Consider the following 26,440-nt stretch of genomic DNA (forward strand, 5'->3'; position numbering starts at 1 on the left):
TCTGGATTTTAGGAAAGCTGATTTTAATAAACTCAGAACTATAATAAGTAAGGTCCCGTGGCAAGGGAGCCTAATGAGAAAAGGAGTGCAGGATGGGTGGGAGTATTTAAAAAAGGTTACAAACAATTCCAACAAGGAGAAAAGGTAGAAGACAACAGAGGAAACCAATGTGGCTCCACAAAAAGCTTAGAGATGACCTGAAAACAAAAAGGGATACATATAGGAAGTGGAAGGAAGGCCAGGCTACAAAAGAAGAGTACAGACAAGTGGCGCAGAAGTGCCGAAATGGCGTCAGAAAGGCTAAAGCTGTGAATGAGCTGAGATTAGCCAGGGATGCTAAAAGCAATAAAAAGGCTTTCTTCAGATACGTGAGTAGTAAAAGACAGAGGAAAGAAATGGTGGTCCAACTGCTTAACGGGGATGGCAAATTGATAACGGACGACAAAGAAAAGGGTGAAGTGCTCAATTCCTACTTTGCCTCGGCCTTCTCCCAAAAGCGGGTCTTTGACCCCCCTGGAAAAAGTGAAGCAGAAGTTGAGGGGGCAGGATTGCAGTTTGAGATTGATAAACAAATGGTCATAGAACACCTAATTTCCTTGAATGAGTTTAAATCTCCAGGGCCCGATGAACTGCATCCTAGAGTAATGAAGGAGCTAGCAGAAGAACTCTCAGAACCTTTGTCTATTATCTTTGCAAAATCATGGAAGACGGGTGAGGTGCCGGACGACTGGAGGAGGGCTAACGTTGTCCCTATCTTCAAAAAGGGAAAAAAGGAGGAACCTGGGAACTACAGACCAGTCAGTCTGACATCCATCCCTGGGAAAATTCTGGAGCAGATTATAAAGAAGACAATCTGTGAACACCTTGAAATCAATGCAGTGATTACTAGAAGCCAACATGGATTTGTCAAGAACAAATCCTGTCAGACTAATTTGATCTCATTTTTTGATAGGATAACCTTCCTTGTGGACTGTGGGACGTCATATATCTTGACTTCAGCAAAGCTTTTGACAAAGTACCACATGACATTCTGATTAACAAACTAGCTAAAAGTGGGCTAGATGGAACAACTGTTAGGTGGATTCACAGCTGGCTACAGAATCGGACTCAAAGAGTACTTATCAATGGAACCTTCTCAAACTGGGGAGAGGCAACGAGTGGGGTGCTACAGGGCTCAGTCCTGGGCCCAGTGCTCTTCAACATTTTTATTAATGATTTGGACGAGGAGGTGCAGGGAACGCTGATCAAATTTGCAGATGACACCAAATTGGGTGGGATAGCTAATACCCTGGAAGACAGAAACAAACTTCAAAGTGATCTTGATAGGCTGGAGTGCTGGGCTGAAAACAACAGAATGAAATTTAATAAGGATAAATGCCAAGTTCTACATTTAGGGAATAGAAACCAAATGCACAGTTACAAGATGGGGGATACTTGGCTCAGCAATACTACAAACGAGAAAGATCTTGGAATTGTTGTAGATCGCAAGCTGAATATGAGCCAACAGTGCGATATGGCTGCAAGAAAGGCCAATGCTATTTTGGGCTGCATTAATAGAAGTATAGCTTCCAAATCATGTGAGGTACTGGTTCCTCTCTATTCGGCCCTGGTTAGGCCTCATCTAGAGTATTGTGTCCAGTTCTGGGCTCCACAATTCAAGAAGGACGCAGACAAGCTGGAGCGTGTTCAGAAGAGGGCAACCAGGATGATCAGAGGTCTAGAAACAAAGCCCTATGAAGAGAGACTGAAAGAACTGGGCATGTTTAGCCTGGAGAAAAGAAGATTGAGGGGAGACATGATAGCATTCTTCAAATACTTAAAAGGTTGTCACACAGAGGAGGGCCAGGATCTCTTCTCGATCCTCCCAGAGTGCAGGACACGGAATAATGGGCTCAAGTTAAAGGAAGCCAGATTCCGGCTGGACATCAGGAAAAACTTCCTGACTGTTAGAGCAGTGCGACGGTGGAACCAGTTACCTAGGGAGGTTGTGGGCTCTCCCACACTAGAGGCCTTCAAGAGGCAGCTGGACAACCATCTGTCAGGGATGCTTTACGGTGGATTCCTGCATTGAGCAGGGGGTTGGACTCGATGGCCTTGTAGGCCCCTTCCAACTCTGCTATTCTATGATTCTATGATTCTATGATCCATGGCTGACAGCTGCTGGGCCACTGAGTGCTGGACTGGATGGACCCTTGGTCTGATTCAGCATGGATCTTTGTATGTTCTTATGAACTGTATGTTCACATACCCCATTCACCATTTGATTCTGTTACTGGGAACAAAGTATGCATGCTATAATCTGAGGCAATGTGAAAGACCTTTTTATTTGGGCATTGACTTTATTATTTCTTTATTTCTTTATTAAAACATTTGTATCCAGGGTAGTGTACAGATAAAATTTTACAACAATATAAACCATTAATCAAGCTAAAACCAGTAGACACTTTAAAAGTGGTAAAACCAAGAGTTGGCTCTTGACCACAGAATGGGGCCAGTTGTTTGGGTCAGACAGTCAGGGCCGGTGCTTCCATAAAGGCCACTTAGGCTGCCGCCTAGAGCGCCAAGTTTGGCGCCCCCAGAAGTCGCCCTCCCACTCCCGGAGCCGCTCTGGCAGAGTGAGGGCAGCTTCCGGGTGTGCCGTTCGCCCTGCTCCCCAGGGTCCCTGGCTTGGCTTCAGCTGGGCGCCCGCCCAGCAGCTGAAGCCAACCTGGGACACTGGGGGGCGGGGGCGGGCAGCTCCACGTTCTGACTTCCGGCACGCGCCGGACATCAGAACGTGGAGCCACCTGGCGGAGAGGGGTGACAGCCCGCAGCGCGCCGCTTACCTGCTCGGCGCCGGCGGCTCCTTCGCCCAGCGTGATTGCTTCCTCCTCCTTCCCCTCCCCCCCGCCGCCCGCCCTTCCCTCCACCCGGCCATGTGGCCAGCCTCCCGCTTGCCGCTCCAACCCGGAGGATGGAGGCGAAGGGCAGCAGCCTGCCTCGACGCCCCTCAATGAAACTCCGCTACCGCGTCCGGGCGGCCAGAGGAGTCGGGCACCGCGCGTAGCGCTCCTGCTGCCCAGCTCGCTCGCCTCGGGCCGGATCGGGGGGCCGGCAGCCACCTGCCTGCCAACGGTAAGCCCCGTCCCTGGCCCCGGGGTGAGTGGGCCACGTGGAGCGTGTGTGTGTGTGTGGGATACGGTGGGGTGGTGGTGAAAGCAGCTCACCTTGCCTAGGGCGCAAAAAAGCCTGGCCCTGGCCCTGCAGACAGTCTTAAGGTTGTGCTGGATCAGACCAAGGGTCCATCTCATTCAGCATTCTATTTCCATCAGCCACCATCCAGATGCCTAGACACTCAAAATCAATGCATGAAACAACTGACCACAGCACCTGAAGTTCAGAAGTAAAAAGCTCTGTACACGGGTTTTTTGTTTAGCTATCTGTTTAGATGTTGACAGACTAATTTCCATGAGAGCATCTTCTTGTGAACTGTGTTCTCAGCCTAAGTGTGATTTTAGCTGAATCTTCAGATTCCTGTTGTTTCCTATTTATGGGCTTAGCTGTTGCCCTTTTGTGTGGGTTTTTTTGCTTGCTTGCTCGTTTGTATTTGCTGATCAATTGATAATAAAGTTGTTCTCAACTTTTCCAAACAGGTTGTTGTGAATGGCCAACCAGTAACTATTCCTTATGATGATGGTGATGTTGAAGTTAATGTCTATGGAGCAGTCATGAATGAAGTCAGATTCTCTCATCTGGGGCATATCCTCTCCTTCACTCCAAGCAACAATGAGTTTATTTTGCAGCTCAGCCCAAAGAGTTTTGCTTCTAAAACATATGGCCTTTGTGGTATGTTAGAAAATTTACAACTGAAGTGTTACTTTTGATTGTTTGGCAATTAATTAGGCTTCTTGTAGTTTAATAACTATATTTTTCTTATATAGGGAGGTAATAAGTTTAAAATAATTTTAGAGTTTTATAATGACTTTTTAGCGGTGTAATATATACTTTGCTGCTAAGTGTCAAATGTGACTCTTCTCCAGTTGATGATGGAGAGAGGCAAAGGCAGAGCAAGGACTTTATTTTGCAGTATTTTTATTCTGAAGGAGTTACAGCAGTACCTGTACCGAATTAAATAAAACCGAGTTAACATCTGTAGGGATCAGATAAATGTTCTTTCAGTGCAATCCCATGCACGTCTACTGCGAAGTAAGTCACATAAAGTTCAACGTAAAGCTGAACTGCAGACACCTCCCCACTGTTAAGGCCTATTCTCAGATTACAAAAGGCTGCCGGGGGTGGGGGGGCATTTTCATGTTCTTTTCAGAGACTGGGGGAAGTTCTCAGAATTTTCAGATGTGAGGGGGCTTACCACAGAAGTAGCAGTGGCGTTGCCTTCTCCCCCGCCCCCCAACAAAAGTCTTCTTTCTTGAACTCAGTTGCTCCACTGTCACAGGCAGCAACCAAGTTACAAGGATTGGCAGCCAGCAAGGTGCCATTCCCCCCACCCCCCTCACAACCCGATGAGGGCATTTTCGGTGGTGGCCCCCCGACTGTGGAATGATCTCCCCGATGAGGCTCGCCAGGCACCAACAGTTATCTTTTAGGCGCCAGGTCAAGACTTTTCTCTTCTCCCAGGTATTTGACATCATTTAGCAACGCTAAGTTTGTTTTTTAACAGACCCCCCAGAACTGTTGTTTTTAAATGGATACTGTTGTTTTTATATTGTTGTTTTTATGTTTTTAAATTTTGTATACTTTTAGTGTTTACTGTTTTTAACTTTTGTAAACCGCCCAGAGAGCTTCGGCTATGGGGCGGTATATAAATGTAATAAAATAAATAAATAAATAAATAAACAAACACCCCCTTACTGGCACAACAGCTACATCAGAGGAGACGATGGCAGCCCCACTGGCTGCCATTCATTCCAGCTCCATTGCCACTTGTGGCATTGGAGCAACTAAGTACAAGGAAGATGGTCTTTTATTGGGGGAAAAGGCAAGGCTGCTCCTAATTTCCTGGGGTCTGTCTGTACGTCTTCAAAGCCCCATGGTGGTCACAAACGGGTGCTGTGTTGGTTATATAACACAGCCACTGATGTACGGCCACTGCAGGGCTTCCCCTCAAAGCTGCGCTTTAAAAAGTCAGGGACTTACCTCCACCTTTTTCTTCAAAGTGAGGTCGCTATGGCCCTTCTACCGTGTGACCTCGTTCCATAGTCGATCTAGGGGGTGTTCCGGGGCAGATGGCTACCAGTGATTGGTCGCCAGAAGCCCGGGCAGAGGGCGGGGGAGAGCGCGCTCCAGTATTCGGATGGCCAGAAACCCCCTGCTCTCGCTGCTGGCCTGGGGATTTCCCACCCTCAGCAGCAATGCCCTGGTAAGACAGGCCCCTAGTAATGCCCTGATCCCCCAAACACTTGAAAATGTCATGCCAGTTTTCTTCCCACCTTTCTCCACCGTGGCTTATTTCTTCTCAGAGAAAACCCTTTCTGAGAACATTTCAGTTCAGCACTATTTTCTTCGAAGAAACTAACATTATGAACTAACTATATTCAAGGGCTATAATAATGTAACAAATTGCAATAAACCTCTCTTGCCACAAGATATGTTCATTGCTTACAGAGCTGATTGATTTCTTAAAAATTCTCATATCATAGAATCATAGAATAGCAGAGTTGGAAGGGGACTACAAGGCCATCAAGTCCAACCCCCTGCTCAATGCAGGAATCCACCCTAAAGCATCCCTGACAGATGGCTGTCCAGCTGCCTCTTGAAGGCCTCTAGTGTGGGAGAGCCCACAACCTCCCTAGGTAACTGATTCCATTGTCGTACTGCTCTAACAGTCAGGAAGTTTTTCCTGATGTCCAGCTGGAATCTGGCTTCCTTTAACTTCAGCCCATTATTCCGTGTCCTGCACTCTGGGAGGATCGAGAAGAGATCCTGGCCCTCCTCTGTGTGACAACCTTTCAAGTATAGTTAAATGGAGTGGGATGAGATGGGATGGGTAGACTCCCAAGAGATACTTCCTCTGGTGGGCTGGAAACCTATAGAACGAGAAAGAAATGTAAAATGTGGTAGGTGGAGGAAGTTGTGATCATTTCCTACAGCATGCTCACATGCTGTGATGCTTGAACGATTCAAGTAAGGTGGACAACATGATCACCCATATTTCGAGAAGGGGAAAGGTGGAACCCGTCGCCTCTTTCAGTTCTCATTGAATTGTGCTTATTTGGTCTAGAGGACAGAATATAGAAATGGTGTCTGTGTTTGGCTCAAGAGCTGGGTTCTAATGCCAAACCATTCTATGGATTCTTTAGGCATTGTTAGGGATAGGGAAGAAATTTGTTTGCTTTGCATTTTAATAAGAACTGACTTAATTCTCACTTCCCAAACTAATAGACGAACCAGAATGCAGCTATCCTTCCATTTTCATATTTCTCTGAATTTTACAGTGCTGATCTTTGGGAAGAAATGCCTACAAAAATGCATACATTATGGAAGATAGTGTACAAAAAGGCATTTATTGGGGGAAACTGCTTGCAAAAATGTGCCTATTAGGGAAATGTACACAAAAATGTGTACAAATTTTTGTCCACAAGAAAATGCACACAAACATTGCAAACTGATGGGGAAACAAAACAGAATGGACTTGTGCTTGGAAAAAAATGCAAGCACAGACCAATTTGTCTATCCTCATCACAATCCCAGCTCCCCACATGAAGAATGGGATTTGTAATAACTCGTGCAAATAGCTGTTAGGAGGGTAAATGGGATATAGTAAAACACTCTGCACATCAGAAGGTGGTAAAACATTTGGTATAAAAGATTCTCTGTGTTATAAAAAAAGCTGTCCCATTTTTATGTGACCAAGAAAGGGAACCCAGAATGGGGAGGGGATAGGCCAATGAAAGGGCAGCACTATGCAGGTAACAGCAGGATTGATTCCAAATGGAGGAAGGGACAAACCATGATTCTATGATTCTGTACATAATGATAAAAACTAGAGGTTATATGTTATATGCACTATGGAATGGAGGGGGACAGGCTTTGACTCTTTCTTCCTGCCATCATCTGAATCCAGATCCCCTGTGGCTGGTAGTAACAGCTGGAGGAGCTTTCCTCCCAGTGCAAATAGCATCTGCAGGGCGTGATTTGGATTGGAACCAAGGCACTGCTGAACACTTAAAGCCACCCTTCCACCACAGTGCTATTCTGATCTGTGTGATTATCATTACATCGAGCTTGATCCCAGGGGGCTTTCTATACCCGAAGGAAAAGCCCCATGCTGGCAGCAAATCTGCGCTGCGTCAGTTATACAATGCAGCCACTGTGGGGTTTTCCCTCAAAGTTGCTGTCTGCCGTCATCTGATGTCACTCTGGGGCCAATCCAGGGGCGGTCCCTGGTGGAAGGTGACTTGCGATTAGTTGCCTCCACCAGGAAGGGGGCTGCAGCTCCAGTACACAGAAATCCTGCTCTCCCTCTTCAGCATCGGGATTACCTGACACCACCGCTGGAGAGGAAAACCACAGGGTTTTAGAGGGAGCCGGCACCAACGCAGCCCTGTAAAGACAGCCCCCAAGTCTCAGTGCTTCTTTGAGACTCTGAGTCAGCATAAATCAGCACTTGCTATTCCCAGCACTTTTTACTTGTCTAAAGCAGAACTCAAAGTAAATTTGGGGGAACTGGTCCAGGTAAAGCATGTCTTTCAGTGCAACCACTTATGGATTTTATTATTTTATTTATATAAATATAAATAAAATAAAAATAATTAGCACTTCTCCAGAATTTCTCTTGTTAACAAATTTTATCTGATGTGAAATTCAAGGAAAATTTGGAAAGTCTTGCTCACGTGGCACATCTAATAAGAACTTTTAGAAGAAGCTAAAATGGTTTTGGTAAGAATAGCAAGCATTTTGCACATCTCTAAGCATAATATTCTGTTTGAGATAACTAATTTTAATGATGAAATATTGTACATTACTCTTCTGTCTCTCTCCCTTAGGGATTTGTGATCAAAACAGGGGCAATGACTTGGTATTAAAGGATGGCTCTATTGCATCTGACAGCAGTACCTTCATCCAAGAATGGACGATTAAGCAACCAGGGAAGGTCTGTGAAGTAAGCAGACATAACAATTGTGTTGAAAATGCCACCACCAAGTGCAGCATTTTGCTGTCCCCTCAGTTTTATGAATGCCACCAAATCATTCCTCCAAACATGTTCTATGCAACATGTGAAGAAAACAACTGCTATGGCGATGAAGTATGTGAGATTATATCAGCCTATGTCCACCTTTGCAGGACCCATGGCATCTGCATAGAATGGAGATCTCCAGAGTTCTGTGGTAAGGATTTTACTGCTTGTTATAGCAATGTAAACTTCAATAATCCAACTCAGTCCTTGTATTGCCTCACATTTCCTTACACAATATTTCAATATTTCAATCTTGAGCAAAATGGCAGGATGACCATTGGGGGGAGAGGGGTTGGACTATACAAAAACCACAGTGGATTCACAGTTGGCTACAGAATTGGACTCAAAGAGTGCTTATCAACGGTACCTTCTCAAACTGGGGGGAGGTAACGAGTGGGCGTACCGCAGTCCTGGGCCCAGTGCTCTTCAACATTTTTATTAATGATTTGGACGAGGAGGTGCAGGGAACGCTTATCAAATCTGCCGATGACACAAAATCGGGTGGGATAGCTAATACCCTGGAAGACAGAAATAAACTTTAAAATGATCTTGATAGGCTGGAGCGCTGGGCTGAAAACAACAATTAAATTTAATAGGGATAAATGCCGTTCTACATCTAGGAAATAGAAACCAAATGCACAGTTACAAGATGGGGGATACTTGGCTCAGCAATACTACAAACGAGAAAGATCTTGGAATTGTTGTAGATCACAAGCTGAATATGAGCCAACAGTGCAATATGGCTGCAAGAAAGGCAAATGCTATTTTGGGCTGCATTAATAGAAGTATAGCTTCCAAATCACGTGAGGTACTAGTTCCTCTCTATTCGGCCCTGGTTAGGCCTCATCCAGAGTATTGCGTCCAGTTCTGGGCTCCATAATTCAAGAAGGACGCAGACAAGCTGGAGCGTGTTCAGAGGAGGGCAACCAGGATGATCAGGCGTCTGGAAACAAAGCCCTATGAAGAGAGACTGAAAGAACTGGGCATGTTTAGCCTGGAGAAGAGAAGATTGAGGGGAGACATGATCGCACTCTTCAAACACTTAAAAGGTTGTCACACAGAGGAGGGCCAGGATCTCTTTTTGATCCTCCCAGAGTGCAGGACACGGAATAACGGGCTCAAGTTACAGGAAGCCAGATTCCAGCTGGACATCAGGAAAAAACTTCCTGACTGTTAGAGCAGTATGGCAATGGAACCAGTTACCTAGGGAGGTTGTGGGCTCTCCCACACTAGAGGCCTTCAAGAGGCAGCTGGACAAGCATCTGTCAGGGATACTTTAGGGTGGATTCCTGCATTGAGCAGGGGGTTGGACCCGATGGCCTTGTAGGCCCCTTCCAACTGTGCTATTCTATGATTCTATGATTCTACATTATACTCTATAAAATTTCTGCCCTTTAGTTCTATTATCCATTCAACTGCTAATTATTTTTGGTTTTTAATCAAAGGCTTTGTGAAAGTAGCAGCTAAAAACTTGATACAGTTTGTGTCAAGGTTAAGAATTGCCTTTGCTGAGTCAGACCATAGTCCATTTAGTTCAGAATACTGTTTTCCAACAATAACCATACAAACACTTCTGTAAGTTTTTAAGCAGGGCATGAAGGCAGCAGCCCTTTTCCTGCTGTTTCTTCCCATCATTGGATATTCAGAGCAATATTGCATCGGAACATGGAGGTTCTTTTGAGCCATCCTGGTTAATTGCTCTTGTTTACCAACTGTGCAAATCCTTGAAAAAACCTGTCTAGGCTAGTGGCTGTCATTCAATATTGTGGTAGTGAATTCCTTTCTGCATTGTATGAAGAAAACCTTCCTTTTACCTGCCCTGCATCAACTGCCAATCATCTGAATCGAGTGATTCTAGCATTATGAGGGAGGGACAAATGTTTTTACCCATTCTGTCTACCCTAGTTGTAATTTTAGTAATCTCTATCATATCCATCCCATCATTTAACCTTTTCTTATAGGGCAGATGCTAAACTCTCTTGTTCATTTTAGCTGACTTTCCTAGGAAAGACATGCATGGTTCCACCTCATAGGTGATCCTTAGTTTGATCTTTTGCAACTAGCACCCTTAGTTTTTAAGTTGATCCCAGAACCTCTTATAACACCACTATGTCTCCTGTTAGGAAAGAGAGGCTTTAGGGATAGATCTTTAAAGACTCTTGTAGGAGAAATACCAAATGAGTTAAGCAAAAACCTTTTTCTAATTAGAAGAGTAGGAATATCTGGTTTGCTGAAACTGAGAAGAACTCTGGTGTATGTTGGTAAAGAAGGGAGCAATTCAACAGCTCTCAAATCAATAAATCTAACTCCCAACAGCTGCCTTAGATGATGTTTGACCATCTGCACTGAGGCCCAGCATGGCATACCTCCATTAAAGGGCATAATCTTTAGGACAGCCTGGTATGTCTGTAAAACCAGATCATGTTCTGTGCCCCCTAAAGGTTGCTCCTTACTTTCTTTGAGGATACAATCAGCAGGTGATTTAGATTGGGCTGAAGAAGTAGTTTTCTTCACTAATACTGGGGGGGTTGGTTGAAAGCAATACGATTCCCAGAATCTAAACTTCCACTTAAGGCAAGAGAGACTAAATGGTTTAATAACCTCAGTATTTTTCTTAATTGGGAATGAATACTTTGTGTTGTATTAGCCACCAGAAAACACTGATTTGCCAAAAGTTCCATAAAAGATAAATCAAAAGGAAAAGGCTCAGGTTTAGTAGCCTCAGCCTTAGGAGGAGAACGGCAAACATCTTCAGCTCTAGGAGGAGGCTTATTATCCTCAGCTAATGCAGAGTACCTCTTTGCGACTGGAATAGTAAAGTCTGTCTCTTTTGGTTGAGGTTTTTGGGAAGGCAGAAAGTCATCGATTTTGGACTGCTTGAAAGATGGTTGAGGCACCAGCTCGCTCAGAGATCTGCATCTTTTCCTACCTTTCATTGCCATTTCATCTGAACTGCCGCACACCCTAACAATACTAACAATATGCAATCTGAGAAAGAGTACCCCGTTAAAAGATAAAATAAAAAATAAGAGTAATAGTCAAAATAGCTAAGATATTAAAAATATTAAAATATTGGCTAAGATATTAAAAATATTAAAATATTAAACTAGAGCAGCATAAAACATGAACCGATTCCCTTCCCTCCAAGCAGGGACTTGTTTGTTTGTATATTATGGATGTTCACTCCTCTCCTCCTCATAGCCAAGTTTGCTGATCGCAAAGCACACTCCGGAGTCTTTATTTGCGACGAGGCAGTTCCTCTTGCATGGTTTCTTGCCCACGGCGGAGAGCCTCAGGGTCGCACCTCCAGCACCCTGGTCCCTTTAGTACCTGTAGGAGTGGGCGGGACAAACAAACACTCTCAGGCTCTGCAGCAGCCCTCCAGCCCAACATAGGTGATCATTTGCCACCAACTCTGCTTCCATGGCTGGAGGCAGGTGTGATTGTTTCTTAGAGAGCTGAAGTCAGTTTGAAAGACGGATTGCTAGTTGTGATGTAGACACTTATCTCACGCTCTCCCTAGAATGGTGCTAGCTAGGCAACTTCATGAAAGTATACCTACCTCTGAATAACTGGATTGTTGCTAAGGTCAAAGAAGAGACACTGCTTGTAGACGTCCCGTGGGCATCTGTTGAAAGCACCTTTGATGCTGTAAGGTTCTTATACTCTTTTTTCAAAAACCTGTTTGGCCCAAGTGGGTCAAAAGAGTGTATGTGCCCCATGGGAAGTGTCTCTCTATTCATTTTCAACACTTTTAAAAAGGATTGTTTGCCTCCACTCAGAATCTGCATTATAAAATTTGAATGTACTTTGAGCTAGCTGTTCCCTTCTGGTATTACTTTTATGTGGTGACTTAGTATGTCTACCATGAACTCACCCATTACCCCACTGTTCTGACCCCTTTTCACTTAGAAGGAAAGTGTGAAGAGCGTTCTTACCTTTAAAAAGTTTGGGTGGTGGTGGTGGTGGTGGTGGTGGTGGTGGTGGTGGAATCCAGTGTCATGCACACGGACTTCCTCCTGCTCTCTTCCCCATGCATCCCTCCACACACACATGCCAAAACTTGCTCCGGATGGGCCTCCAGCCCCCTAGAGCAAATTTTGAGGTAGTCCAAGGGGAGGGGGAATGCCCTCCTCCTGATTCCACTAGTTGGAGCAATTCTATCAAGCAGAACTGGATTTCATCACCGATTCCTCCGTTAGCCATCCACACAAGTCTGCACATACAATCCTCCTCACCACCACCTAAAAGCTTGGTGCAACCACACACACACACACACACACACACACACACACACAGAACAGGTGAAAGTTCAACCTCTCTCTTGCAAGCAATCTGGCATTGGTTTTCCTTTGGCCTTTGGATGCAAACTGAGAACAAATTGCATACATAGAAATTGGAAGGGATTTTTACCTAAGTGAAATAGACTCCACTTTTTAGGGGGTTGTGCAAGACATACTTGAGAGAATGCTGTTATTGAAGACCAGTGTTTTAAGAAACAGCACACTGCAAATACTCCATGAGGGATAATCTGAGGAGAGGGAGAGAGAGAGAGAACTCTGCCTGCCATTTCCTGGATTTAGTGAGAGAGCCAGCTTTCCCATCGCAGCATCCAAGACTCAGGCATTTTAATAACCTCTCTGAATTCCTCAGATTCCCAGCTTGTGACATAGCAGCCTTGAACAGCCCAAGAGCTCCCCAATTTAACTACCAGTTCACATAAAGCAGTATTTGGTGTATTACCACCGGCATCTTCTTTCCCCTTTTCCTATGAGCAGGTGCATGTCTCATTGTGGCCAGAAATAGCATTGTCAGTTACAGGGACATTGTGCAGAATACATTAATGACACAATAGACAGCATAGCTTAATGACTGTAACATTGCAAACTAATAAAAACATACATATAGATTTACAGAACCTAATGGAACCTATTTATGCACATCTCAATTTGGGAACTAGCTCATTCCTTAAGAGGCAGTTTAATTCTTCATGGAGTTCAAAGCCATGTTGAGGGAAATTAGTGTAGCTGTGGCTGCCACATCTTTTAAAGGCAGTGAGAAAATGCCTTCCTTAAAGTAGTTAACCTTGGGGGAGCTAGGGGTGGCGACAGCCGACAGAAAGCTCTGGCGTGGGCTGATCCATGAAGTCACGAAGAGTCGGAAGCGACTGAACGAATAAACAACAACAACAAAGTAGTTATAGGCATTGGAGGGAAGGGTTGGCCAATACCCTTCTTCATAAGACAAGGGGTCGGTTTTCAGCATTCTTCTGTGAGGCCTGATGCTAACGGCACCTGGGGTTAAGCCAGAAACCTCATGGGCTGAGTCTGGGACTTCACCCAATGAACTTATAGTTATCTTCTGAAACAGAATGGAACAGGAGCATGCAACCTTGGCTCTGCAACTGGCCACCACTATGAGGCCTATGGATTTGCCAGGCTTGGGGCAAAATGCCTGGCCTTCTGTCTTTGATTGGTCAACCGTCTGCTACTTCCTTCCTCTCTGTTGCATTTCCAAGTTCCGTCTTCCTGATTCTTCAGCTCCAGCCACTGATCTTTGGGATCCTAGGCTGGAGAGCAGTTCCAGACTTAAGTATAGTCATCCATGGTCCCTCTAGACCAGGAGTGGAGGATGTTTTTCAGCTTTGAGGATGCCTCCCCTTGTGGTAACTCCCCCTCCCCTGCAAAAAGTGAGTGGAGTTGAGGCTAAAGTATGTTGAGACTCCCTCTCTCACACACATTATCACACACACAGACACACACACACACCTGTCCTCCCACCTGGGGAGGATCTACACATCGTCGTGAAGGCGCTTGTGTGCGCCTGTAGTGCGCCCCGAAACTCATTGTGTAGCTCCTGCCTATCCTGGCCAGAAGAGGCGGAGGGGGAGGAGGCGGCGGCGGCCCCGCATTGCCCATCGCGGGGATGGGGCGAAAAGTTTCCGGGCTCAGCGGCTTTGCTGGGGAATCCGGCCGTGTCCTCGCCGCTGCTGCCGCCTACCTCCCTGCCGGCCTCCTGCTGCCGGCGAAGAGCCACCCGGGTCGGAGAGCTCGGCGGAAGAAGGCGGGGGTGGCGGCAAGGATGCACCCGGATTCCCCAGCGAAGCCGCCGAGCCCGGAAACTTTTCGCCCCGTCCCCGTGATGGGCGATGCGGGGCCGCCTCCTCTTCTGGCCAGGATAGGCAGGATCTACACAATGAGCTTTGGGGCGCACTGCAGGCGCACGCAAGCGCCTTCACGACCATGTGTAGATCCCCTCCTGGCTGCAATTAGACTTCACAAAAGCCTTCAGTACCTTTTTCGAACCTAATTGCTGCATGTGAGGGAAAATACAGAGTGCGAGGTGGTTTAGCCTGCAATTGCTGCCAATGGAAGTCTTTTTAAAAGCCTAATTGCTGGGGGTCTGAGGAAAGGCCAGCTGAAGAGGCTCTATAGGCTGCACTGGGGGCCTTCTCTGGAGATTTCCACCCCGGCTCTAGGACCTGATACTCAGGGCCGGTGCTACCATTAGGCCAACTAGGCAGCTGCCTAGGGCGCAGACCTCAGAGGGGCACAGTACTGCCCTCAGCGAGTGAGCCAGACAAAGCCACACTGGGGAAGAGCCTCGCTTAGTGCTGCCCGCAGCCCGCCTTCCCATCTTCCTTCCAGCCTGGCTCCGGGGAGCGCAGAAGCCAGGTGCTGGAGCGGTGGCGCTTGAGAGCCAGCGGTGGCGGTGGAGCGCTGCTGCGGAGAAGCCCAGCTGGTGACTAGAGAGAGAGAGAGTGAATGAAGGAATGAAACGAAGGCAGCCCAAGCACAGTGCGGCACCCAGCGCCCACCCAGGCCAGGCTGCTGCTGCTGCTGCTTCTGCGCTCTCCCAGCCGCCGCCGCCTGCCGCCTGCCCCCTTCCCCTCATTGCCTGCGACCTTCTTCGGGGGCTTTCGCCCGCCAGCCTCTCTAAACCGAAGTTGGCAATTTTGGGGTGTGTGTGTGTGTGTGTGTTTGTGTTTGTGCCAGTAGCTCGCCTTGCCTAGGGTGCAAAACAGTCTGGCACCAGCCCTTGCTGATACTGGGGCATCCTGTCTGGCAACTTCAGTGTTCATAGGTCACAGGTGAAGAACCTCAGGCCCAGGGGCTAAATCTGGCTCTCCTGGGGTCCCAAAGACTGAGATATTATCCATGGATCTCAAATTTGTCTCATCTTTTTTTTAATGCTATCTTAGACAGTCATGTGTCCTTGTAGTGAGTTCCATATGTTAATTGGCCAATCTGTGAAGAATTTCTTCTCCCACTCGAAATCTAGTGCCAATCAGCTTCCCTGGTTGATTGACCCCAAGTTCTAGGATGAGAGAGGGAAAAAGTATATCCCTTGCTCCCAACTTGTCATTATTTTGTTTCCCAAAGTTTGCTGTATCTGAACAGTGTACTGCAGAAAGTAATAATTATATTATCTACTGTATTTTTATTTACCTTTTATATTTTCAGTTTAATGCAAATGCCACAACCTGGAATCAAAATGAAAGGGAAGTCATGTGGCTGCACAATTGCTTAAGGGTGCAGCCTTATGGGCTTGCCGCCCACGAGAGGGAAGCCTCTGATCTGAGATTCCTGGGCCCTGCTGAGCAGCTGGGGCGAAAGCAGTGAGTTTCGCCTCTCTGTTCACCTCAAGTTTTTCCACAATGCAACCTTCCTTTTTCCACTCCCCATCCTTGTCCGAGGTTGTGACATCAACTGTGGGAGAAGAGCTGCTGCGGACCTTTTTGTGACAGTTGGGAGAGGGGCAGAGGTGAACACCTGAGTGGGGATTTTCACCTCCAAGGTCATTGTTCTGTTTACGGCATCGGAGGTGAAAATCCCCATTATCCTGTGGGCCCTCAGGCAGTGGCTCTATTCAGAAGACACCTTAAACCACAGCTTTAACCATGTTGAATAAGGCAAAAAGCCTTATTTGCCGTGGTTAAAGCCATGGTTTAAGGTGTCTTCTGAATAGAGCCAATGTCTGAGGGCCCATAGGATTGTGCTAATATGATGGCTTCATGTCGTACTTGTCCTCCCAAATTAGGGAGACTTGGGCCATGTATGTCTCCCCATAGCATGTGGTTTGGGTCTGTGTTAGGAATTTAATGTTCCTTAGTTCTGCTTCAAGATCCTGTTCCTTAGCTTTAGTCATGTAAGGAAATACAGGCTCCCTGACTGCTATCTTTTGGATCTTTCCTTTCTCCTTCCCTCCTCTGCTTACATATTCCGAGAAATGGTTTGGATCCTCATGTTAATTCCATTTCCATTTCCTCCCAAAATTCCTTTAAGTAAGTTTGGAGGGAGAATGTGATTTATTTTAATGACAGCTTTATGCTTAGTTCAAGGACCTACGGTAAAACATTTCTCCCCGTTATGGAATATGATTGATTGATTTACATGTCTTATACTGCCCAATAGCCAAAGCTCTCTGTGCAGTTCTTCAAATACTTAAAAGGTTGTCACACAGGGGAGGGCCAGGATCTCTTGTCGATCCTCCCACAGTGCAGGACACGGAATAATGGGCTGAAGTTAAAGGAAGCCAGATTCCAGCTGGACATCAGGAAAAACTTCCTGACTGTTAGAGCAGTACGGCAATGGAACCAGTTACCTAGGGAGGTTGTGGGCTCTCCCACACTAGAGGCCTTCAAGAGGCAGCTGGACAACCATCTGTCAGGGATGATTTAGGGTGGATTCCTGCACTAAGCAGGGGGTTGGACTTGATGGCCTTGTAGGCCCCTTCCAACTCTGCTATTCTATGATTCTATGATTCATACAGCCAAAGTGAGGTATCAGAAGACATGAGGGAAACCTGAGGTTTGCAGAAGTACAAAACAGTCCAATGAGGAATGCTCAGACTGAACACTATTGAAAGGGGGAGAAACAAGCATACAGAAAACCAGGGGAGGGGGAAGGAACAGAATTAGGGCCGTTGCCAGGTACTTAAAAGGTCTGGGGCATAGGCCTGTGAAACGTGCGTGTGTGTGCGTGTGTATAATTACTAGAATTTGTTTACATTTCACCAGTGTTAGCAAAAAAACACCCTGCGAAATTAAAAAGTACCTTTGAGCATATGCAGAATGCTTTTCTCTCATCACTGAGCAATTACTGCCTCCCCCTTAATAGTGATGGAATACATCCCAGAGATTAAAGCCTCAGCATTCCCTTTTTAGAGATTAAGTACCAACCACACCTGTTGCAAGCAAACCACAAGCAGATCACATACATTCTGTTGCCTTCCACACAACAATCCCTCCTTATTTTCCCATCCTCCAGTGACTCTTCATAAAAAACAGATGTTTGTCTTTGCAACTCTCTTATACCTCTTCCTTGTTATGTGCAAGCTCTCGTTGCCTCCTCCTCCCCATACCTTAATTTGTGCCAAGACTTCATCAGCATTTAACCAAGGAATCTGTTTTGAATGGTGGGCTTAAGTCATGGAGAAAATACCTCTTGGCACGTACCAAGTGCCTTTCCCCTACCACTGAAGATGGAATCCATGCAGAACAACAACAACAACTCACACACAAATGACAAAACTTCCATAGGGTTGGACTGGTAGGGCAGTCACAGTCAGAGGAGTGGTATGGGGTGGGCACTTTATTAAGCCTGCAGTACTAGGCTCACAACTCAGGACTTATTTCTGAGGAAACGTGCAGAGGATCAGGCTGCAAACCTCCTTGCAAAAATACCGTAGGCTGCAATCCTATGTGCAGTTTCCTGGGCGTAAACTCTGTTGGACACAATGGGACTTCCTTCTGAATAGGGTTGTATAAGTGAGGGCTATCCCCCTACCCTCAAAGAAAAGTTTTGCTTTTATTAAACTTGTCATTCCATTGCCTGATAACAACAACTGGCAAACAGAAGAGTCTCAGATTCCTTCCTCTGCAACCACACAAACCCACTTGTCTGTTTCTATACAGTCAAATGCAGAGGAGAACTTCTCTTGCCCCTCCCCTCCCCTCTTGAGACTTGCTCTGGATGGAATAAAGAAGAGAAAGAAATTCCAGGATAGGGGAGGAAAGAGGAAGAAAGAAAACAAAGAATGGTGATTGGACATGTAGGTTTGCGGTGGGAGCGAGGAAAGAAACAGAATTCCCCAGGCCAAGTGACTCCTTTCAGTGGAATTTGGGGAGAGGGTGCAGGGTGTGGGAGGTTGTACATACCTTAAATAACTTTATGAGATGAGGTGGCTGAGGGCTTTTTCTTGCCTTTTGAAATCGTCAAATATATTCCAAAGCCCTGCTCCTGCTGGCAGTGCCATGAGGCACCACCAGCACTTCCTGAAACATGATGTCACATAGTCTTAACCCTGATTTTGGTTTTATCTGCTGCCAGAAGCTCCGTGGGAGAAGTTAAAGGTGTGTGGGGGGAAATAAGTCCATGGAGGCTAACTTAATTCTTTCCTGTACTGAAGCCACTGAGATTCTGCAGAAGCCAAAAGTTCCCATTTGTAGCAGTAATATCAGATACTGTGTGATGCTGTGTATTTCAACGGGAGCGCTGCCTGCCCTTTCCTGTACCTTTTCAAACTTCCATTGCAAGCCAGCTCCCAGTGGTAGGCATGGAAGAATAGGAATGAAGGGGGGAGGGGCAGCAGGGAGCGAAATAAAGCAAACTCATGACTGGCCACTCATGGAAGTTTGCGGGTCCTTTTGATGGAACATAATGCCACAATAAATGAAACTTACTTAAATCTAGCACCATCCAGTATGATTTACTGGAATAAAATAATGTACAGGAATTAAACAGAGTACGGGAATAAAATAGTGTTTCCTTCTGCAGCCCCTGATGCTAAGCACATTTGCTTGGGAATAGGCATCATTTTGTTGTAGAAGAGGGTAATATATTTTAAAAGTAAAAATAATAAGATTCATCTATAACTATGTACTTGCCTGACTAGCTGCCACTTTATATCAAATTTGTTAATATAAGAAGGAAGAAAGCTGATGCTGTGGCGAGAATGCCCTTGCTGGCCAAGGTGCTGACGCTGGGCCTGTTTGCCGCATTTCCTGTCGGCTGTTTACTCTGGGTAGTCGTCTGGGGGCCATGGATTGTCTGCAGCTTCAGTTCAGTCAGTCATTGGCAAAGGAGAACTGGGGATGTTTTGGCCTGTAGAAGAGGAAACTAGAAGTATAGCTTCCAAACCGCATGAGGTACTGGTTCCTCTCTATTCGGCCCTGGTTAGGCCTCATCTAGAGTATTGTGTCCAGTTCTGGGCTCCACAATTCAAGAAGGACGCAGACAAGCTGGAGCGTGTTCAGAGGAGGGCGACCAGGATGATCAGGGGTCTGGAAACAAAGCCCTATGAAGAGAGACTGAAAGAACTGGGCATGTTTAGCCTGGAGAAGAGAAGATTGAGGGGAGACATGATAGCACTCTTCAAATACTTGAAAGGTTGTCACACAGAGGAGGGCCAGGATCTCTTCTCGATCCTCCCAGAGTGCAGGACATGGAATAACGGGCTCAAGTTAAAGGAAGCCAGATTCCAGCTGGACATCAGGAAAAACTTCCTGACTGTTAGAGCAGTGCGACGGTGGAATCAGTTACCTAGGGAGGTTGTGGGCTCTCCCACACTAGAGGCCTTCAAGAAGCAGCTGGACAACCACCTGTCAGGGATGCTTTAGGGTGGATTCCTGCATTGAGCAGGGGGTTGGACTCGATGGCCTTATAGGCCCCTTCCAACTCTGCTATTCTATGATTCTATGAAATACCACAAGGGCTGCCACATTGAGTAGTTACCCTCATTCAGTGGGTAAACAGTGTGATAAACGGCATGGTGTTGGCCCAAACTTGTTTTAGAAAAGCAAAACCCAGGGGATGTTCTGAGGCAAGCAAGCTTCAATAGCATAGCTAAGGCCTATATAGACCATTTCATTGGAGCAATGGAGGGAGCCCTCTCCAACGCCATTGCTCTAACCTAAATTTCCTCTTGTGAGGCTGATATTAGTGTCCATTGGGAGTGGAGGAGGCAAGCACAATACAGTACTGGTTTCTCCCCCACCCCCCATTAAGGCTAATAACAAATTTGGAGAGCTGGCAGATGAGCTTTCTTGGTTCTGATTAGGGATGTGCTCCGCTTCTCCTCGAACTGGAGAAGCAGGAGCGGAGCGGGGGGCTTCGCCTACCCTTAAGGCGGAGGCGAAGAGAGTCAGGGGGGCTGCGGATCGAGGCGAATATCGCCTCAATTCGGAGCTTCGCCTGAAGGTAAGTGGGGGGAGGGGGACTAATCTGGCGCTGCCGGTGCCGCCATCCATGTGGCTGCGGCGGTGGCAGCACCAGGTAAGGGAGCAGGGAGGAGGGACGCTTACCTTCCTCTGGCGCCGGCTTCAATTGAGGCTTCAACCGGGGCCTCAATTGAAGCCCGCGATGGAGGAAGGTAAGGGAGGAAGGTAAAAGGGGGCGTGGGCATGGGCCTGGCCTACCTGGCGCCGCCGGCGCCGCCATCCATGCAGCACCAGTGCCAGGTAAGGGAGCAGGGAGGAGGGACGCTTACCTTCCTCCGTCGCCGGCTTCAATTGAGGCCCCGGTTGAAGCTGGACGTGAAGGCCGAGGCCTCTTCCGGCTTCAACCGGGGCCTCAATTGAATCCCGTGATGGAGGAAGGTAAGGGGGTGGGGTGGGTGGGTGGTTTCTCTTGCGCCACCGCCGCCACCGCCGTCCATATAGTGACGGCAGCGAAGCTGGATCTCGCTCCGCAGAGCGGAGCGGGAGACGGGTGGAGCGGCGAGAAGAGGATCGGGCCCGATCTGGATTTTCCGGATCGGGCCACGAAGCGGATTGGGGGGTCTGTGCACACCCCTAGTTTTGATATCATCCGTTTTGAACTTCTTTCCAAGAGATAGATTCATTTAGCTTCTTGGTGTTTCTTTTGCTGACAGTTGAAAGCATATTTGCTTTTTCAAGCCTTAACGGGTCTTGGCTGAATTACTTGTGATGAAATGGAGAGTAGGTGTGTTCTGTGCTGCTGCTAATGATGTTTACTATGCACACCTGTACATGTATACTCACATGTAAACGCTATTCAGTTCAATGTGATTTGCTTCTTGAGTAGATATGCATAGGGTTGCACTATTGGTTGCTTTATTGTTTTATTGGGTTATATGTTTTTAGCTATAAATACATATTGCATTGTTTAATTTTATTATCCATCAATTTTCCAGTGTAAAATTGATGTCGGGATGTTATTTTTTAAAAATAAATAAATAAATAAGGGCATTAGAATTCCAAACAACAACACTATTTTGTAACCAGAAAATGCATCTGCTTTGTGCAAATCAAAGAGATTTATATGCACCTATGTAATTTTTCAAATTAATTAATTTTTTTTTCCAGTTAAATGAAGCTTTTCCCGAATTAGGAGTTTTTTGTTTGTTTGCTTGTTTTTTCCTGGGACAGAGGTTGTGTAAGGATTTATGTGTATTGATGCACATATAGGGAAAAGTCAGAAATAAGTCTGAGTGCTTTGAGAACTGGGAAGTCCACATCAACCTCTAACCATTTTTGCTTTTAAGAGAAATGGGCCACACATTCTCAAGCCTTTGTTTGCAGCTATGAAGGCTTCTACAGATGTTGCTAAATGCTAAATGAGTTACCTGGATTTTGTATTCTGTGATGCAAACACAACTATGTAGATTTCAAAATTTCTTGGCTAAAGACAGATGATAGTTGAAGGTGGAATGATAATAATATTTCATATCCTCTCTCTCTCTTTCTTTCTTTCTTTCTTTCCTTCCTTCCTTCTTTCTTTCTTTCTTTCCCTGATAATGGCCTCTGATCAAACAGGATTTTCAGGATTTTGAAACACTGAACCCAATTCAAACACAAAAAATAGTGGAGTGAAAACAATGAGTTCCTATAACACAAGCAAAAATAGCTCTATCAAATCCCCACTAGCCCTTCACCTGGTCTACACAAAGAGAAGTATAGCTCTGAGGCAGTGAACACACACACACACACCTCCTTTCAAGCACAAAATGTGGAGAATGTAGTGTGAGCTGGGCTAGAATTGTTCTAAATTTATTTATTTAATTCTAAAAACATTCAGAAATGGCATCTTTCATCTGCACTCTGTGTGGCCACAGTCAGCTTTCCTGCCCCCATGTTTTAACTCCTCCTGCATGTTTAGACCAGCTCCTAGGTATGCAGTTTGTAGGAGTGGCTGGTCTATATAACTATCATTCACAGGGATTTGTGTGTGTGTGTGTGTGGGATTTCTCCCATGCTTATGTGCTTCTTGCATCTGATTGCTTCATAGCCACAATGTATAAACCTTGCTATTAAACATGGGGGGGGGGGGCCAAATAGTACAAAGCAAGATTTAGGAAAGGATCCTGGTGCAGCTCAAACATCAGAACTTTTCAGGAGGAATATTTGCAAGCCAAATTTGGTATTTTTGTTTATTTATTTATTTAGAATATTTATATACTGTTCCCCATTGAAAAATTTCAGAGGTAAAATGAAAATAAAAACAGAATAAAACCGTTAAAACAAAATTTAAAAAGAAGCAAAAACAGAAATCCAAGGCTGCATGTTAAAGAAAAGCTTCTTGGAATAAAGATGTTTTCAGGAGGCGCCGAAAGGAGTACAAGGTTGGCGCCTGCCTGACCTCCAGAGGCAGGGAATTCCACAGGAGGGGCGCCACCACACTGTTTGGTGGTCTGTAGCTATTACAGAGTGCCAGAAGAGTTAAATTTAGCTTGTAAACAAGCTAAATGTAACCACAATAGTGCTCTGCAGGGGATTTCCACTGGCAATGCTACGGGGTGGGCGCCCCGTGGACGCTATGGCACCCTGTGGAAATAGCCCCTGATGCTCCCAATGTTGCCCACCCCTGGGTCTATATTCTAACAAAGCATACAGGTAAAAAAAGAGAACAATGACCTTGTTATTGTTGACAGTTATTGACCACATTTCCATAATTATCAAAAGGTAATTATGATAAATACTCTTGGGTTTTTTGGTATTTCACAGTATAGAGGATGGATTATTTGTTTGTTTGTTTGTTTTTACCTTTTCTTATCCTATTGCCCTTCTGAACAAAATCTCTTTTTTTCTTACTTACGATTCCTTTATTTTCTTGTCTCTTGGGTTCTTTACAGCTATGAAATGTCCAATCCCATTGATATATGAGCACTGTCAAAAGGGTTGCACAAAGCACTGTGAGAATGGTACCAACACAGAAATCTGCATGGATTATCCCACAGAAGGCTGCTTCTGCCCACCAGGACAAGTGACCTTAGATGGTAGCTGTGTTCATGAAGAGGTCTGCACACAGTGCATAAGTGAAGATGGAATGCGTCACCAGGTAGTGCTCGAGTTACTGATTTGTTTTGGGGGACATTAATTTCAAAATGGGCACACTAGTGTGCCATTCAAACTAATAAAATAATTGCTGTTCAGAAGCTGTTGGTAAAAGACAGTTATATATTTCCTCTCCTTTTAAAGCTGGTTGTTTAAATTCTTAGTTAGAGGTATCAGAATGCCATAAGATTAATTAGCTTAAAATAATTTCAGGGTCTTCTTGCCCATGGGCCAGGGGTCTGGAATATAAGCCTGGGGTCTTTTAAATATGAGTCTGGGGTCTTCTTCATTCAGACCATTCAACCGTTCCAGATCAAATTAACCATCTGCAGTTTGAAGGCAAATTAACCATCTGCATTTGGCTGTCAGTCTTTGAGAGCAGAACTGGCTCTGCTTTCAGTTGCAAATACAACCCTTCAGGGTCAACTGCAGGCTGCCCAGGGTGTAGCTACTGGCCCTGCTCCAACACCTCCCAGGGCAAGATATCCCATCAGGCTTCCTGAAAGATTCAATGGAGACCCAGGTTTATTCCCCCCCCCCCCAATTTCCTAGCAGGCTGCCAGGTGCACATGGACATGCAGTCTGACAATTTTACCTCTGATTGAATCTCTGTGTGTTTTATAATTAGCCTGATGAAAGACATCGCAGTCAAGCTGGCTACACCAGATCTTTAGGTGTCTAGCCCTCTCTTGATCAATTTTGCAGCCTTTCTAGTCGAATTAAAACAACACTTTGAGGATCACCAGGAGGGGAAAAAAAAGAGCCAATTGCCACATTTGGCATCTCCATCAAGGAGTAGGTTTGCTTTTGTCTGTGTGCTCAGGATTTATATAAGAATGGACTGATCCTCATTGAGCAATTTCAGGAGGGACTGACTGGAGGACCCCTTTCAGGATCAACTGGCACATATACATGCACCTGCAACCTTCACAAATCTATTTCACCATATTGAACAATGCCTCAAATTGAGGAAGAGTTTATGCTGTCCACCAGTCATTTCTACAGTATGCAGGGACCTTGCAACCCTCTGAGCTATGATTTGCCCTACAGTGTTTGGCCCAACTCATGAGAGTCCTCCAACCTGTGAACAGAAGTCTCATCTACGCCAGTAAACCTCCACATTCTAGAAGGGCATGTCCTGTGGGCCTTTGCTATGATGGACTCTGGAGCTTCAAGCAATTTTATGTTATCCTTTGTGGACCAATATAAGATCACAGTGGCTTCCAAATCAGCCCGTTTTTGTTGAGACCATAAATGGACACCTGTTAACATCTAGCTCCATCATTCAGGAAACCCAATGCCTATGAGCAGAGATCCAGAACAGTTATCATTTGATGTAGTAACTTCTTCGCACTTCCCTATTGTATATTTGGCTTGCTAAGTATAACCCCTCCATGACTGAGGGCAAATCTACACACAGTCTTCGGGGCGCCTGGAGTGCGCCCCGAAATCGATGCTGTAGACAGTACCTTAAGCGTTCCAAGAAGAGGAGGAGGAGGAGGAGGCCCTGCATCGCCCCTTGCGGGGACGGGGTGAAGAGTTGCCGGGCCTGGTGGCTTCGCCGGGGAATCAGCTGCGTCCTTGGCGCCGCCCACCTGCCCACTGGCCTACTGTTGCCGGCGAAAGAGCCACCCGGGCCCACTCGGGTCGGAGAGCTCGGCAGAAGAAGCCACCGCCGGCTTCTTCCGCTGAGCTCTATGACCCGGGTGGCTCTTTCGCCGGCAACAGGAGGCCGGCAGGCAGGTGGGCGGCGCCAAGGATGTAGCTGATTCCCCGGCGAAGCTGCCGGGCCCGGCAACTCTTCACCCCGTCCCCGCGAGGTGCGATGCGGGGCCTCCTCCTCCTCCTCCTCCTCCACCTCTTCTTGGAACGCTTAAGGTACTGTCTACAGCATCGATTTCGGGGCGCACTGCAGGCGCACTCCAGGCGCCCCAAAGACTGTGTGTAGATTCCCCCTGAGTGACTAAATGCTGTGGTTCAATTCCACAAGGCCTGTCTCCATCATAATGGGATGCATGTAGTGACAATTCACTCTCTGGACCCTGATCTTTATCTTCCGTCTAAGAATGCAAATTTCAAAAATGTCTTTGTTCCCATAGAAGTTGACAACCTGCTACCCCACTGACCTTATTGACCTCAGTCTGGGAGCATGTATTTCAGTGAGTCAGATGTATCACCTGTCAGAGCAGAATTTGCTGCCCTCATGGACTCCATGAAAAGGAACCTGAAGTAGGGATTTATTCTTTGCAATGACTACCAAGTCTTGACCAAGAGCATGGATTGAAATCAATATCCTTTGCCACTTATCCCTGAAATGTTTGATTGATTGTGAAACACCACTATTTATACCAAGCTTGACCTATGTGGCACATAGAAAGAAGGTGATGAGTGGGAAATGACATTTCATACAAGGTGATGAGTGGGAATTGGCATTTTGTACAAGATATGGCTATTTTGAATACCTTGTGATGCTCTTTGGTTGATGTAATGCTCCCTCAGTCTTCCAGTATTTGATAAATGATATATTTCATGAGGCCTTGGACTACTTTGTTGCCATATACTTGAATAACATCCTTATCTACTCTTATATCCCCAGACCTCCATGTCCAGCATGTAAACTTTATTCTTCATTGATTCCAAGAAGACCAGTTCTCTGCTAAACTAGAAAAATGTGATCTGATCCAAGTGGAATTTCTGGGACATATCGCTACCGCCCAAGGGATTTGGGGCTCTGTAGCATTAGATCCAGAACCCAGTTCAGACTTAGCGTCAGATAATTGTGAACCCAGAACAGTTGTGGGAAGCTTGGTGCCTCAGTGCCTGAGAGCCTGGCTCAACTTGGCTTCCCATCTGATTGCAGGCCAAAGGGGTGGGGGTGATCCACAGCTGCAAAATATGGCCTTGACTCAGACCTCTGATTTACAACCTGAGAAAGCCCATCTAGTGATAATGCAAGAGGGAGGACAGGGATA

At 46.0% G+C, this 26,440-nt stretch overlaps 1 protein-coding gene across 2 annotated transcripts in view; it reads left to right on the plus strand.

The window, feature by feature from the left end:
• The window catches only part of VWF (von Willebrand factor), a 250,378-nt gene that overhangs the window by 148,122 nt on the left and 75,816 nt on the right, over positions 1 to 26,440 (plus strand). For both annotated transcript variants that reach the window (XM_063134384.1, XM_063134386.1), the window contains exons 36-38: positions 3,633 to 3,825; positions 7,983 to 8,324; positions 23,267 to 23,472. In XM_063134384.1, coding sequence (XP_062990454.1) covers positions 3,633 to 3,825; positions 7,983 to 8,324; positions 23,267 to 23,472 — 741 coding nt within the window. The remainder of the gene's footprint in view (positions 1 to 3,632; positions 3,826 to 7,982; positions 8,325 to 23,266; positions 23,473 to 26,440) is intronic.

This window comes from Elgaria multicarinata, chromosome 9 (genome assembly GCF_023053635.1).
Source record: "Elgaria multicarinata webbii isolate HBS135686 ecotype San Diego chromosome 9, rElgMul1.1.pri, whole genome shotgun sequence".
Lineage (NCBI taxonomy): Eukaryota > Metazoa > Chordata > Lepidosauria > Squamata > Anguidae > Elgaria > Elgaria multicarinata.